This window comes from Diadema setosum, chromosome 17, assembly GCF_964275005.1.
Source record: "Diadema setosum chromosome 17, eeDiaSeto1, whole genome shotgun sequence".
NCBI lineage: Eukaryota > Metazoa > Echinodermata > Echinoidea > Diadematoida > Diadematidae > Diadema > Diadema setosum.
Genome location: NC_092701.1, coordinates 411417 through 427177, shown reverse-complemented (window position 1 = coordinate 427177; position 15761 = coordinate 411417). Strand labels below are relative to the sequence as shown.

The window sequence follows — 15761 nt, the reverse complement described above, 5'->3', positions numbered from 1 at the left end:
AACACTAATTTTACTGGTTCACAAGATTTCCGTATATGAATCTGAGTTAGTGCGACAATCATTACAATGATCTAATGATTAGACATTGATCTATTCTACAAAAAAAAAAGGGTTTTCCTACATCGAAACACTATCATTCAGTTAGTATTTGTGTTAATTTGTATTTGAATTTAAGAGGTTTCACATGTTACGATTTTGTTGACTTAAGAAACAATCATGGTACATATGTTCTTTTGGTAGTGTGGTACAGTGATCCTTCATGCTGACATGTGTGATGAAGCATAATAATATGTGCACTTAATTCAGTTTAACATCTTTTCTTCATTTGTAATGAAAGACTTTAATTTACTTTTACCTTGGAAGACCCAAACAAAATCTAAGAAAGAGAGTATTTTGTGTGAGAGTGGATTGGAACAATGATACAGAGTCAGATCACTAACCATATTATTTGTATTTGAATGATATTTCATACTCTATAATTGCATTCTTTGTTATGATACCCTATATAGCATCCTTTAGAGAAAGGGGATGTTGCATAGTATTTTGACACCCCCCTCCAGCATTCTTTAGAGAAAGGGGATGTTACATAGAGTTAGACAATTCTCCATTACCTAAGTATGTAATATAGTTTCCATTCGTGCTTTAGTCCTTTCCCTTGTAGTTCAATAACCCCTTGCTATAGCACAGTAACCCCAACACCTGTCCATCACCCCTCATGTCAATAGGAGTCTCTATGTCAGACCAACAAGGTTAGTTTCCTCCTAACAACCCCACATCAAAGTATCCACTCCCATTGTGGTCAGAAAGTTATTACCCCTTGTCCAGTTCCCTTCCTGCCACAAAGCCATCCCCCATTACCCTCAACACTGTTCCTTTGTTTCAAGCCATCTGTTCTTTAAACATGTTGTAATTTATCTGTGTTCATCGGAGATAGTTGTAACTCGTGCAACTCCTATGTTACACTTTGGATATTTTGCTGTCTGAGTTTCGGAACTCGGAAATAAACACTTCAACTGCATATTATTGGACTCCACATCTCCTTTATTTCATCGATGACTTTAACAGCGTAATCGCATGTTTGAATCTGTACTTCTCCACAATATCATAACAACTGGCAACTTAAACGATCCCAAATGGCGCCTAGCGCGCCAATACACAACAATTGTTGCATTTTGACTATACACCTGTACCAAGTATGAATGATGAGGTACATTATGTTTATATTGATACTGTTAGTGATCAGTGCTTCTTTGAAACATGTATTCACTTTTCAAGGAGTTAGTTTCACTTACATGATTATGTAGACAAGCACCTATGACTTGATAAGCTGCTAATTCCATTATTACACACCACGCCCTCACATAGTGTGTACAAGTTGACAAGGGATGTATAGAGCACCAAACTGTGACATTGCCATAGAAACTAATTCTAAATGACCTCACCTGGCCCAAATATCTGTCAACACAATTGTTAACCATGCTTGCACCTGTTTCCAACCCAAGTTACAACAACTCTCTTGATTTTTTAGCAGTCGATCTAGAATTTGGCATATGGCGCAGGTAAATGTGTAATTTGAATTGAATTGAATTTATTTATTCAGCATAAAAACAACAGAGAAAGACATTGATGAACAGTCATGACAGACACAGAGAAAAACACATAACTTTGGAATACATAAAGCTGAAGGGAAGCAGCCAACGAGGAATTAAGTTTCCTTAAAATCTGGCCGACCCAGAAAATCAATTAAAAAAATGCATTGGTGGTAAATTTTTCATATTTATAAAAAAAAAATGAGATGAACTGATATACCGTTGCAAGACAAAACATAAAGCAATACAGCATGATACATGATACACTACATTTACATTACAAAGACAATACGAACAAAGTGAGTTACAATTATTAGATAGAATATATGTATTGCCAGCCAAGCATGTCAAAAACTTAGGAATTATAATTTTGTATCAAATTCTCCTTAAGTTTACGTTTGAATACATTAAAAGAGGTAACTTTACGAATATCATCTGGTATTGAATTCCATATAAGCGGACCTTGATAAAACACAGATTTCTGAAATAACGATGTTCTTACTTTTGGCATATGAAAATTCTCAGCGTTTCTGGTATAATATGAATGAATATTGCAATTTAAGGTGAAATAATGCATCAGAGAATCGGGTAAAAGCCTTCTATGCCATAAAAACATAAGATTACCTAAAATATACTTATATCTGTCATACAACTTTAAAATCTTTTGGGAATTAAAAATTGGTGAAGTGTGAGCTAAATAAGTTGAATGGTTTATAACCCTTATTGCACGTTTTTGCAGTTTAAAAAGTCTGTCTATGTATATATTTGCAGCACTACCCCAAACAGAAAGACCATATTCAAAAAAAGGCGCAATAATTGCATTATATATCATTTTAAGAACAACAGTGGGTAAAAAGTTAAGTCGAAAAAGTATCCCAATATTTTTTGAAATTTTGTTGCATATAATATTTATGTGATCTTTCCAAGTCAATTTATTATCAATTGTGATTCCTAAAAATTGCAAAGACACTTCATGCTTAATTTCAGATCCTGCTAAATATATACTAATATCCTTGACATCAACATTTCTATTGGTGAATATCATAAAATGTGTTTTACTTGTGTTTACTGATAATTTATTCATATATAACCATTCAGAAATTATACTTAGCTCATTATTGACTATCATTTGTAATGTTTGGGGATCATTATGAGATATAAAAATACTGGTGTCATCAGCAAACAATATATATCTAAAAACCTCAGACGCATTACATAAGTCATTCATATATAAAAGAAACAAAAGAGGTCCCAAGATTGATCCTTGGGGTACTCCACACTTCAATTCTTTAGATTTAGATTGAAAACCATCCACAACAACATATTGCACTCTGTCGGATAAATAACTGCGGAACAAATCTAAAACAACTCCTCTTATGCCATATAAATACATCTTACTAAGTAAAATATCATGATCAAGACTATCAAAAGCCTTGCTCAAATCCAAAAATATGCCGATTAAAATTTCCTCATTTTCTATTGCACACATCACATTTTGAATAAAATTGATTAAAGCATGAGAAGTGGAGTGCCTCTCCCTAAAACCATATTGGTTAGGAGTGAATATATTGCACTCTTTGATAAAGGATAATAAACGAACATAAATGCATTTCTCAAAAATCTTTGAAAAAAGAGATAAAACAGATATCGGGCGATAGTTACTTAAAATCTCTTGAGAACCTTCTTTAAAAACAGGTATTACACGTGCTATTTTCAGTTTATCTGGGAAGACACCAGCATCTAAACACTTATTAAATATTGCACACAGAGGTTCACACAAATAATCAATAACTCTTTTCAAAACACAAATTGCAATTCCATCTGAACCTGGGCTTGTATCATTTTTAAAATTCTTCACAATATCAACAATTTCATCAGGAGATATTGGTTTAAAAAATGCAGATTTCTCATTTTTAATAATATATTTTACATTAGGTGACTTCTTATCATCATCAAACTTACGTTTCAAATCATAACCAACATTAACAAAATACTCATTAAAAACATCAGGAATTATATTCTTATCTGAAATCAATTCATTATCAACAATAATCTTATCAACACAGGATTTCTTTTTATATTTTCCCAAAGCCCTATTAATAACTTTCCACGTTTTACTACTGTCACCATGTGCAGCTTGAAATTGAATCTTATAATACAGTTTTTTTGCCTGCTTGATTTTATTAACAACTTTGTTTCTAATTTTCTTATACACCCTTTTTCTATAATCAGTTGGATTTTTTAAATATAACTTATACAAGCGGTTTTTCTTTTTTATAATCTTTCGAATTTCATCATTAAACCAAGGTGCACTTTTATTACTTTTACTTACCTTTAGATCAATACGTTTTAAAGGAAAATATACATCATAATGATCTAAAAATACATTTATGAATCCATTATAACAATCATTAGCATTAAGAAATGTGATATTCCATTGGAAACTATTCAGATGCTGCGCGAATCTAATTTTATTCATCTCACTGATTTCACGTTTATAAAAACATTTATCTTTAAAGACATGAGAAATTTTATTACAAATACAATATATGGGAAAATGATCGCTTACATCACATAAAAAAAGCCCCGATGAAGATACATTCACACTATCCTCATTTGTAAATATATTGTCAATTAACGAAACCGAGTCTGAAGTACCACCCCTCTTAAGTCTACGACTATTTGCAAAGAAAGAATAATTGTCAAGCCTGTACATATCAAAAGGTGAGTTAGCATTCAGCCATGTTTCAGAAATTCCTATTATAGTTGGTGCAATATCAATTGAAGTTAAAAATGAGTTTAAGTTATCAAAGTTACGAGACATGCTCCTACAATTAAAATGAATACAAAACAGGGGAGATTCATTTTCTTTTGCAATCATCTTGGAATGTAAAACGCTGTTAAAATCTTTGGTTAAATAGTAATATTGATCAGAGACATATTCGTTCTCGTTAGCAGGAGAAATATATTCATGTAGTTTTTTAAGTTCAGGGTTCACATGAGAAAACTGGCATTGGTTGACTATATCAGAAAAATACATTGAACAACAAAACAAGACTCACTACACACAATTAAAATAACTTCAAGAACTAAGAACATACATAAGAGAAGGTGAGAGCAAAAAGAGAGTCTGCTCCTAAAGAGTGAATGAGGATGCATTAAGTATCAAGGAAATTCGATTATTATATGTATATAGTAGATATCAGTTTACGAAAACAACATATTTTGTTTAAAGCTTCTTCAATTCACTGACTGACCATATTCTCTTTCTCACAGTGGATCCATTGGTTGCTTTGACCAGCACGATGACTCTGCCATCACTGGACCATGCTGCACACAGTTTGTCGTTTCTTTCTACTTCTTCTTTTGCTTTGGTCAACAGGAGGCGATTTTCTGCTGTGAGATCTTCCTCAATCCCTACATGAGTACCTTTCAGTCTTCTCCGGCTTTTGATGACCGTGTCTCTGGTGCGGTAAGTGGTGAATTTGACTATGATGGCACGTGGAGGTGGTTGTTTCCTTGCCCCTGGTCTTGAACTGGTGGTACGCGGGGCACCTACACGGTGAGACCTGTCAATCTCATGTCGCTGCAGCTTGATGTTCAGCTTCTCCGAGGCTAGATCAAGCATCACCTGGTCTGTATCCTCCTTTGGGTTTTCGGGGATGCCATATAGCCGCACGCAGTTACGACGAGAGTATTGCTCAGCATCATTCATGTCTCGTTTGAGCTTGGCTATATCGGCTGAGTCAAGCTCGTGTTGTGTTTGCAGTGACGTGATGACACTCGCCTTTGATTTCACTTCAGCCTCCAATTCAATCACCTTGCCTTCCGCGATTTCAAGCTGTGTTTGTAGCTTTTGCATTTCGTTGCGGACTGCTTCCACAAGGGAAACTTTGAACAACTCCTTGAACTGCTCACTGCTGAAGAATTCTCTGACCTCTTCACTTATCTGTTCACAGAATTCAGAAGCATCGACACCAGGGGGAGAAACAGATGAACACGATTTCTTTTGACCCCTGGTCCCTGGCATACCGATTGATGAGCAAGGCAGTTCACCACACTGTAAACAATGCAAGGTGTTGAATAGCCCCTGAAGTAATCACCCCTTTCAGAAGTACTTGGGGAGTCTCGGGATGCCTGGTGCTCTAACACCTAAACAAAAGAAGTGATCAGGAAGAGTGCATTCACACAACACTGCGCGGGGAGACTGAATAGGTAGACACGTAGTGTGCTGTACAAAAGTCAGAGTCCAGTGTTCTATGACATACTGGATGGCAGCTGCTAACACAACTTAGTGAGCACGGGACTGAGGCAAAAAGACAGTGAAACTGAATCCAAACGATAAATAAGGAAACTGAGCAAGTCTTTTCTTTCCTTGAACTTACATCCTCCCAGTTGGTACTACTTCATTCCAGAAGGTTCACCATTCAGTCATACAACACACAAATATCCAGAAGATGGGATTTCACCACAGAAAATACGCAATTTGTGCCAGTAGCTCCTGTCTCCTTGCTCTCCTTGCTCCTTCTTTTCCAGAAGGAAATAGTCTGTGATGTTTTGATGTTTTGTTGAGCCCCTAAAAATGCGGTCAATGTGTCTGTGTTATTACGATCCCGTCCCGGTATAGCGCTGAATCTAGGTCAGCTACTCCCTCCTGTCTCCAACGATTTGCATCACGCCTCGGATGGCTCTACTCTCAGAGATCAATGTTCTTTAGCATCTTAAAATTAAAAGTGCTGCCATGGTAATGAAACAAATTCTATGGAAAACTCGAAATCTGATTGCATATACAGGCCCACAACACAAGACTTCCTTGCATTGCCAGTAGCAACTAACACACTGTTCAAACATGTGATAGAATTCCACCTTTTTACTGTGCACACTTACCTACATAGTACCTGTTACATGTGTGTATTTCACATTGGAATATGGATGCAATATTGTACTATGCTGCAGGGCAGTGAGTAAAAAAAAAAAAAAATGGCAGTAGAGCAAGCACTTTATAGTGTACCTAATGCATGTCACTACAATTTTTGAAAGCTGCAAGTTTACCTTGAAACCCAAGTGTATAAATATTGACAGGGCATCGAATATATGTAGTGTGTATTACGTTACATGTATTGTATAATCTTGAGCACTCAGTTTGTACTGTGCTTGCATTAAGTTAGTACATGATGTCAGATAACTCATATATCAGATCATGGCATTAAATGCTTAATACGTTGCTGTTCTGTTTGTAACATGATTTTGTTAATCTGACTAGATGTTAAATTGAACCATGTAAGCACTGAGGTGACCATTTTTGTTGTACATATATTCCTTTGCTTATCCTGATTTTCCTGTGTTTATCTTTGTAACAACAGTATGTGTCTTAATCATTGTAAATCTCAAGCCTCATCCACCTCCAAGTATCCGCTCTTTCCTGCTCACTTTATTTCATGAACTCTGTACTGCTCTCTTCTCTCAATTCTATTCTCTCCTTCATTATTCCTGTTCTACAAAAGTATATGTGGGCCCTAATACTTTTTGAGGTTTGAAGGATGAAATGTAAACAACTGATTTGTCTTATGTTGTGATGTATCCATTTCTGCCAGGAATTTGCACTGAATTGAATTATTTTTCAGTTGTAAGAGATGAGAATATCTATGTTTATAGAAATTAGGTCCAAGATGCAAATTACATTGGTGTTAATTATCATACTTTCATCATTTACAAATTCCATTACCATTACTATACTGTTTTGACACCTCATGAGTATCCATTAAGATTTACATAGTTGCTCATACAGTGTCAGACCACTGTGAATTTTCCTTTTACATGTCAATGTGCTAGCTGTGTTGAAACACAGAATAATGTTACTTCCCTTCACAAATGTGAACAGTTATGCATATACACTGTATTTTATTTCAGCAACAGGCTGCCATATTAGATCACTTCAAATGAGAACGTATATTCTAACAGTTGTGTTGTGTGTATACCTTGGAAACCCACTGTCTGTTAAAATTCTTTCAAGATTTCTGAGAGCCGTCATTTGGTGGTTTAGTACAGATGTGTGAATTTGAAATCCAAACTGTGATTATGAAAGACTGTTTGTTTGTGTGTGTGTGTGTGTTTAATGTTTTTTGTTTTTGTCTAAGGGGACGCAAAACCGCCGTGACTTTCTCCCCCATGCATAACACTAACATTTTGGAGAGTGAAAAATGCTTTCCTGTTTTTCCCATAGCTAGAAGTATGTGGGCGACTTTATTATGGTCCAGTTGTGAACCACATTATACTCTACACACGTAAGTCTAAAGTAGGTTTGAGTACGAGTGTGAATGGTAGACATATTACCTAATACTTATCCGTGGCAGAATATCCTATTGACGGTGACTTCCCCTCACCTTTCCAGAAAGAGTATGAAGTGTAACAGATATCAAATCAAACATTGTTACATTTCATCTGTAGAGTTTATCGGCAAAGATTGGAATGACAAATAAAGAAGCATGTTGCTGTTTATTGTTGTTGCTTGTTTCTTTTTTTTTTTTTTTTGGGGGGGGGTTGTTGGTAAAGAGTTAATCTTTCATACAGTTGGCTACTTCGCCGACACCAGAAAAAAAAAAAGTAGTACAGTGTATTCACATCAGCACGAAGTAAGATAAGACATTTCTAGTATTACTTTGGATGCTGAGTAACTAAAAAAAAAAAGATTAAAAAACAACAGCAACAACAACAAAAGAAACACAAACACACTTAACCCCCCCCAAAAAAAAACAAACAAAACAAAACAAAACAAAACAAAACACACACACATACAATGTCACCTTCGCAGTTTACATTCGAGATATTGTGGCGTTGGATGCGCACCTTTTATGTTTGTGCATTTCGCTATACTAACCGGAGGGCCAAACCCCCAAAAGTCGCTTACTTAACGAATGAGTTGCAATCTCTCTACAAACTAAGTAGACCATGCTTATTTTCAAGTTTTTATTGTAACAAACAACATTCCACTGGTCTACCTCAAAAAATTTGTTGCGAAAGCCTCCAAATCCAAGATGGCGTCCAAGATGGCCGCCACATTTACTGAATTTGTTATTTGAAAGATAGAATTTGATTGAAAAACCAGATTTCAACAAATTTGATGTCATGTGAAAGAGAATAAAATTTTTACAAGTTGATACCATTTTTGTGGGTTATTGTGATAATTGGATTGAGATTTTAAGGAAAAACACTCATTTTTTGATATTTTTCTGAAAAGGGGAGAATCATGAAAATGTTTGATTCAGCATAAATCAAAGAAAGACTGAAGGATTGTCTTGAAACGTTTCAGGAATTTTGTTTGACATATAATTAATATTTGAAGAAAATTAGGGGTCAGTACCGTTTTCGGTTTAGCAGTTTTAATGTCTCAAACTTGAAAACTCACTATGTAAAAATGGCCACTTTAGTTGTGACAAGACCTTCTTGGTCGTAAAAAAAAAGCCTGCGCGCGCCAAGACTACTACACGCACCACTGCCACAGGCGCTTGTAGCAGTGCCAGTGGTGCGTGTAGTAGTCTTGGCAAACGCAGACTTTTTCTTTGACAAACAAGGGTTTGTGCCTGCAAACTAACTTTTCATACCAAGTGGTAGCTCAGGTGACGCTGATTGCTATTATTTCAAAGTAGATTGTTCTGAAGCAGATGAGATGAAGCAAAAAATATCTTTCAAATAGAGGTAGAAGCTTGAAACAACCTTGCTATAGAAAGTTTAAAACAAAATTTGGATCAATCACTCAAAAAATTCAAGATTGCAGGCCATGAAATGAAATGAAATGAAATTTAATGAAATGAAATTTATTCATATTCCACATAGTGGACATTATATGATAAAATATACAGGGTATAACACATAGTGGATATAATATCAATACTATACAGAGTATATAACATGTATATACAAAATATCGTGATATTCTGAGATAAAATCACACCATGTACAAATGTGGAGGGGACTACTTAGAAGCACTGCTTGTTAAATGTAGTCCCCCTACATATTATAGACAAAATAGTATCAAAGATAAGGCTGAGTGGAATAACAAAAACACCATATATACACTATTTACAAGGGCACAATTATGAACCGTACTATGGATATACAATAAGTCATGTATATGTTACAAAGCACAGGTTTATGTATAAAGTGTTTACAGTGTACATTATATACCATTAGAATAATGAATGAAACAGAAGATAACCTTCCGAGTATACTTAAAGAAAGTACTTCTAGAAAACATTGATTGAAGTATACATATACGTTTTATTACCATAAAACTGTTTATCAATACTTATCAAGAAACAAAGTTTTGAGCTTATACTTAAAGCTATTCAAGCTCTGAGCTTGTTTTAGTGAACGATCAAAGGAATTCCAAAGCTTAGGACCAGTAAACATGAAATTTCTGTTACCAAAACTAGTTCTATTTTTAGGAAGATGATAATCATTCGCATTCCTTGTTGAGTAATTATGTATAACATTGTTTTTTCGAAACATTTCCTTAAATACAGCAGGGGTACCGTTAATTTCTACATTGTACATAAAACAACCCAGCTGAAGACGATATAAATCAGTAATCTTAAGAATACGGTTTTCTTTAAACAAGACATCAGTGTGTGATCTATAAGCGGTATTGCATATCAAACGCATCGCTCTTTTCTGCAAGAGAAGTACCCTGTCCATTTTTGTTTGTATTGCATTTCCCCATGCCATTACGCCATAATTAAGGTAAGGAAGAATAAGAGTTGAATATAACATAAGAAGCACTGACTTGGGGAGAATCCGTTTAACGTGATTAATAATGCCAATATGTCATTTACATAAAGAATAACAGTGGACCAAGAAGGCTTCCTTGGGGAACTCCACACGTGATTGGTACCGTAGACGAATTATATCCATCAATGGTAACAAATTGCTTTCTTCCAGAAAGATAACTTTCGAACCATTCCAGAGCCTTACCTCTAATACCATAGTGCGCAAGTTTGTATAACAGAATGTCGTGATTTATAGTATCGAATGCTTTAGAAAAATCTAAGAACAAACCGATAGTATGACAGGATTTTTCGATTGAAGCTGAAATGGTATTTATTAAACTTAGAATGGCATGAGTTGTGTTATGTTTTTCTCTAAAGCCAAATTGGGAGTCAGATATGATGTTGTGAGATTCAAGGAAGGTAGTAGTCCTTGAATGAACAATTTTCTCTAAGATTTTTGATAACGAAGTTAACAAAGATATTGGGCGATAGTTGCTGATACATAATTTGTCTCCTTTCTTGAATATTGGAGTCACCTTTGCGAGTTTCATTTTAGATGGTACTTGACCAGATTGTAGTGAAAGGTTATATAAAAACAATAAAGGATCTGCTATACAATGTATAATGTCTTTGATAAGGACATTGCCAATGTCATCATAGCCAGGGGCTTTGTTTGCTTTGAGCTGAAGTACAATTTTGATTAATTCTTGCCTGTCAATTGGCTTGAAAAAAATTGAGTAGTCGTTTGGTGAGGAAAGAAATTCGTAAAATGATTTATCACTTGGAGTGATAGTTTATGCTAATTTTGAACCTATTTTTGAAAAGTATGAGTTAAAAATCTCGGCAATTTCAGACTTGTCTTCAATGATAGTATTATCAACTTGAACTTTAGAAATGAGATTTACAGCCTTCCCTCTATTCAAAACGGTATTTATTACTTTCCAAGTGTTCTTGATATCACATTTGAATTGACTCAATTGGTCCGCAAAATATTTTTTTTTAGCTAATCTGACTGTATTGGTAAGAATATTTTTGTATGAAATATATTTCATTCGAGAGGTTTCGTCACGGTTTTTAATAAAATTAACATATAAAGTACTCTTGCGATTTATTGAGCGTAAGAGTGTTTTGGAAACCCATGGTTGCTTGGAGATTCGTTTGTAATCCTGAGTACGACATTTCCTTAATGGAATGCATGCATCTAGGCAATTATTCAAAAGATAAAGAAAATTATCATATGCTTGGTCAATATTTTCATTTGCGTCATACACAATTGACCAGTCCACAGATTGAAGTTTTTCTTGAACTAGAGCGATGTTTTCAGGGGTGAATTTACGACGAAATACATGCCTTTGAATTGTACTTTGACTCCTTGGTCCAATATCAAAGTGACAAAATATCATAAAATGGTCTGATATATCGCTCGCCACTATGCCAGATTTTGGAAAATGTTTAAGGTTAGCAAAAATCTTATCAATAAGAGTAGCAGAATGACCAGTAATTCTTGTTGGTTTAGAAATAAGAGGCAGAAATGAGGCTTGTAAAATGTTATCAAGGAAGTTATCACAGGCAGCATTACTGCTTGACAAAAGATTTATATTGAAATCACCCATGATGATGCAATCCTTGTTGTGGAATGCATCGTTTCGACAAATATCGTTCATAATATTCATAAAATCATCATAATTAGATTGAGGAGGTCTGTATATAACTCCAAGCAGAATGTTTTTGCCCTTACAGACTGAAATTTCAATAAATAATGATTCTATTACATCATTCATATATTTCAGTTCTTCCTTTATAGCGTAATCATATATTCGGGGAACATATATAGCTACTCCACCACCTGGTCTATTTGATCTGTTGTTAATGACAATATCATAATCAGCAAGAACATTAATTGGACCTGACGCTGGAGTTTCAACAGACCACGTTTCAGAGAGGCCTATGATAGGTAACATGGGCAAATCAATATTAACAAGAAATAAGCGAAGCTTTTCAAAGTTTCGATTAGCACTTCTTATATTCAAATGGAAACAAAATAATTCGTCTCGTTCTAGCATTCGTAGATATTCTCTAAGGGTAGCTTCTGTAAAGTATGGCGATTGAGCAAGTTGACACGCTTCATCGTGGCTGTTAAACTCAATGTTAAGTTCGTCTAGATTGTCGGCTAAGATTCTAGTTGCAGTCCTATCAAACTTGGTGTTTCTAGCAGGTACATTTCGGTCTTTTTGAAATAAAGTAACAAAGTCATCATCTGTTAAGAGATTAAAAGGAAAAATATTGTTATCCAGCATTTAGCGGAAGGATCATAGTGGTAGACAACAAACAGAGGTATAATTCGTATATTTACTGTAGCTTTGACAGGTCCTCTTTCCTGTTGATGACACTGATTGCGCCTCCGTCGTTTTTTTTTTTTTTTTTTTTTTTTTTCACGTAGATTCGCCCGTTGTGGGTCCACAGGTACTTGTATCCGGCCAGCCTCCTTGCTCTGTTAGTTTCCTTCAGCAGCTCCCTGGTGGACGCGACAAGGTTTTCGTTGACGTATATCCGTCCGTTGCCCTTAGAGCTGCTGCGGAGCCCGAAATCTTTCGTGGTGAGTGCTGTAGCTTTCTTCGGCCGTCGTAGATCATGTTTCGTGAGCGTCGGTTGGTGAATCTCACGATTATCGGCCGTGGTCCCCGCTGATCATCCTCTTTTCCTATTCGATGAGCAATGTCGATGTCGTCAGCGCTCACATCTTCGGTGATCTTTTGAGCAATCTTTAAGACGATCTTTTCAGGGTTTTCACCCTTTTCTTCCGGCACGCCGGCGATTTCAAGGTTGACCCGACGGTGGTACTGATCAAGGTCATTAATTTGGTGAGTCAGATCGTCCACTCTTCCCTCCAGCTGCTGATTTTTTTGTTTGAGCTCGTGATTTTCTCCCTCCAGTCGCTCGGTGGTCTTTTTCATCTCCTCGAATTTGGCATTTAGAAAAGTAATAGAGTTCAATATGCCTTGCTGGCCCTCCTTGACCTCCGAGACCGCTTTCTCCAGTTGAGAAAATTTGCCGTTAAGAATACGTGAGAGATTTGCTACTTCATCTCTCAACGCGCTGAGATCCACTTCCTCAGCAGATTTCTTCTTCGGAGGCATCTTTTGATAATGTCACAAAAGCTCTTAACACTAAGCGCGAAATAAAGGGATGGTTGCTATGCGCGATGTGGTAGTGATGGAAGAGTACGCAGGAAGGATGCGTGGCATACGCACCAGGTAAGTTTTGTTTGAATAGTCTCAAGCAAAATATCTTCCCAAAACAGCGAAAATGAGTGAAATAATCGCACCATACGCGAAGTAGAAGCACTTAATGCAAATGTCAATCAGATAACTAGATTCTTAGTCAAAAACGCCGTCATTTGATGTAAAAAACTCACAACAGGCAAAACTGAACCCGCATATACCGAGTGTCACTTGGGAGCTCCTCAAAAACACGTCTTCCTATGTTGACCATCATCAAAGCTGACATAGTGTATTGCGCCAAAGTAAATGTATCATTTCGATTTTGATACAATTTTGTCTGTTTTGCCGTATATTAATATGGTTTTTATATATGCTGAACATTTTAATGCCATTTCAGACCATCTTAGGTTTTTATGGAGACATTTTTCAGAATGCACCATGAATATTTCTCTAAAAAGTTTTAAAAAATATAATTAAAAATGTTTATGAAAACCATGCAGAAATTAACATCTTTCCCATATAATCAATATTTGGAGAATATTAGAGGTCAGTATTGTATTTGGTACAGGAATTATAATGTCTCAAATTTGAAATCCCATTTTTACATAATATGTTATTTGCACGCATCTGTTCCCAAAGACGTCACAGAGGGTCAAATCCAAGATCGTGCTTACTTTTTGAGTTCCACTCTCTCTATAAACAAGACCATACATAATATTAAGCATACTAAGCAATGTTCCGTAAGTACACCTCAGTAGATTTGTTGCAAAGTACAGATGCGGTCCAACAGGGCCGCCATTTTCTTGAAATTAACATTTCAAACAAAATTTGATAGAGACATTGGATTGCAACAAATTTGATGTCATATAAAGGAGAGTAAAACTTTCTAAAAGTCGATACCACTTTAGCTGTGTATTGTGATAAATTGGGGGGGGGGATTGTTTGCTTCTCTTTTTTTTTTGATCCATATTTTTATATTGTATTGAAAAAAAGGAAGAAATGTAAAAATGCATGATTTAGTATTTATCAAAGAAGAACTGAAGAATTATTTTGAAACCTGCGATTGAAATTGAGATTTACTGAGATCGAGACATAATTCATATTTCTGGAATTATAGGCAATATCATACACTGTTGACAAGTTAACATCTAAAACTTGAAAAAAAAATTATATTTATGCATTATAGATTTTGCTTACAATGTGTTTACATGGTCACATGTAATACTGTAATGGTCTAGTGACTTGCAAGTACCTGCAAACTAACTTTTCATGCCAAGTGGTAGGTGACGTTGGTCGCTATTACTGTAGCATTTCATCATAGTAGATTGTTCTGAGGCAGATAAGATTGAACAGAAAGTATTTTCCAAAAAGAGATAGGAGCTTAGATTTGGCACAAATTTTGCCAATGTGTCATATTTAGCGATAAAAATAGTATCCACACAAAATTCAAGATGGCGGTAATTAATCGAGGTTGTCGTTCAAGGCATTATTTACCATTAGTGCACGTAAAACAAAAACCCAGCTTTACTTAATTCCTCAAACTAGTTCTAAACTGTGAGTTAAGGATTAATGTACAAACTTAAATCAGTACAATCAATGCTAAATATTGTTAGATATACTAAATATATCTGATAAGAATGTTTTTTTTTTTTTTTTATGTCAACATCATATGTGACCCTGCACCTCAAAACAAACAAAAAGTCGCCAGACATGAATTTTTAGTTAAGACCATATTCTGAAAGAGCAGAATTAAAGCTTTAAAATGATGTATAACTCAAATCAAATGGACTCTCCTAACCTATCTAAATATTGGAAAGAAAACACAAACTCAGGAAAAGTGCGAACTGAGAAAAGAGGCTCTGAAGTACAATGTCTATTCAAGCGCTTAAAAGTCCAGTTTACCTTTGGGAGCAGTGATTTCAAAAATGTTCAAGATATCACATTTGATGCATATGTGTAGGTCTGTTGTATCATAAAACATCCTGCCATATGAAATATTTGCAATAAAACCTAAAATATAAGGAGATATCAGGGTTTTTTCTCAATAAACCATAACTGTATACGGTTTAGTCTGGAAACATTTTTATTATAACTATTGTTCACATTTTGTGTGTTTAACAACACTTAACATCGATTATACAGATTCAAATTTTGATAGTGGTCGTTTCTATCCCTAACTCACATTT

General features: G+C 35.3%; 2 protein-coding genes and 1 pseudogene across 2 annotated transcripts in view; 1 reads left to right on the top strand and 2 right to left on the bottom strand.

Moving 5' to 3' along the window:
* LOC140241083 (uncharacterized) overlaps positions 1-15761 on the top strand; it is a 196074-nt gene that overhangs the window by 73997 nt on the left and 106316 nt on the right. The window lies entirely within an intron of this gene.
* Positions 4819-5619, bottom strand: LOC140240856 (uncharacterized). Its single transcript, XM_072320630.1, has one exon. The coding sequence runs from the start codon at positions 5617-5619 to the stop codon at positions 4819-4821; it is 801 nt and encodes a 266-aa protein (XP_072176731.1).
* LOC140240805 (uncharacterized) lies at positions 12704-13491 on the bottom strand (annotated as a pseudogene).

Bases quoted from the DNA above. Each gene is read 5' to 3' on its own strand.
- LOC140240856 (XM_072320630.1), bottom strand. From the start codon at position 5,619: ATGCCAGGGACCAGGGGTCAAAAGAAATCGTGTTCATCTGTTTCTCCC.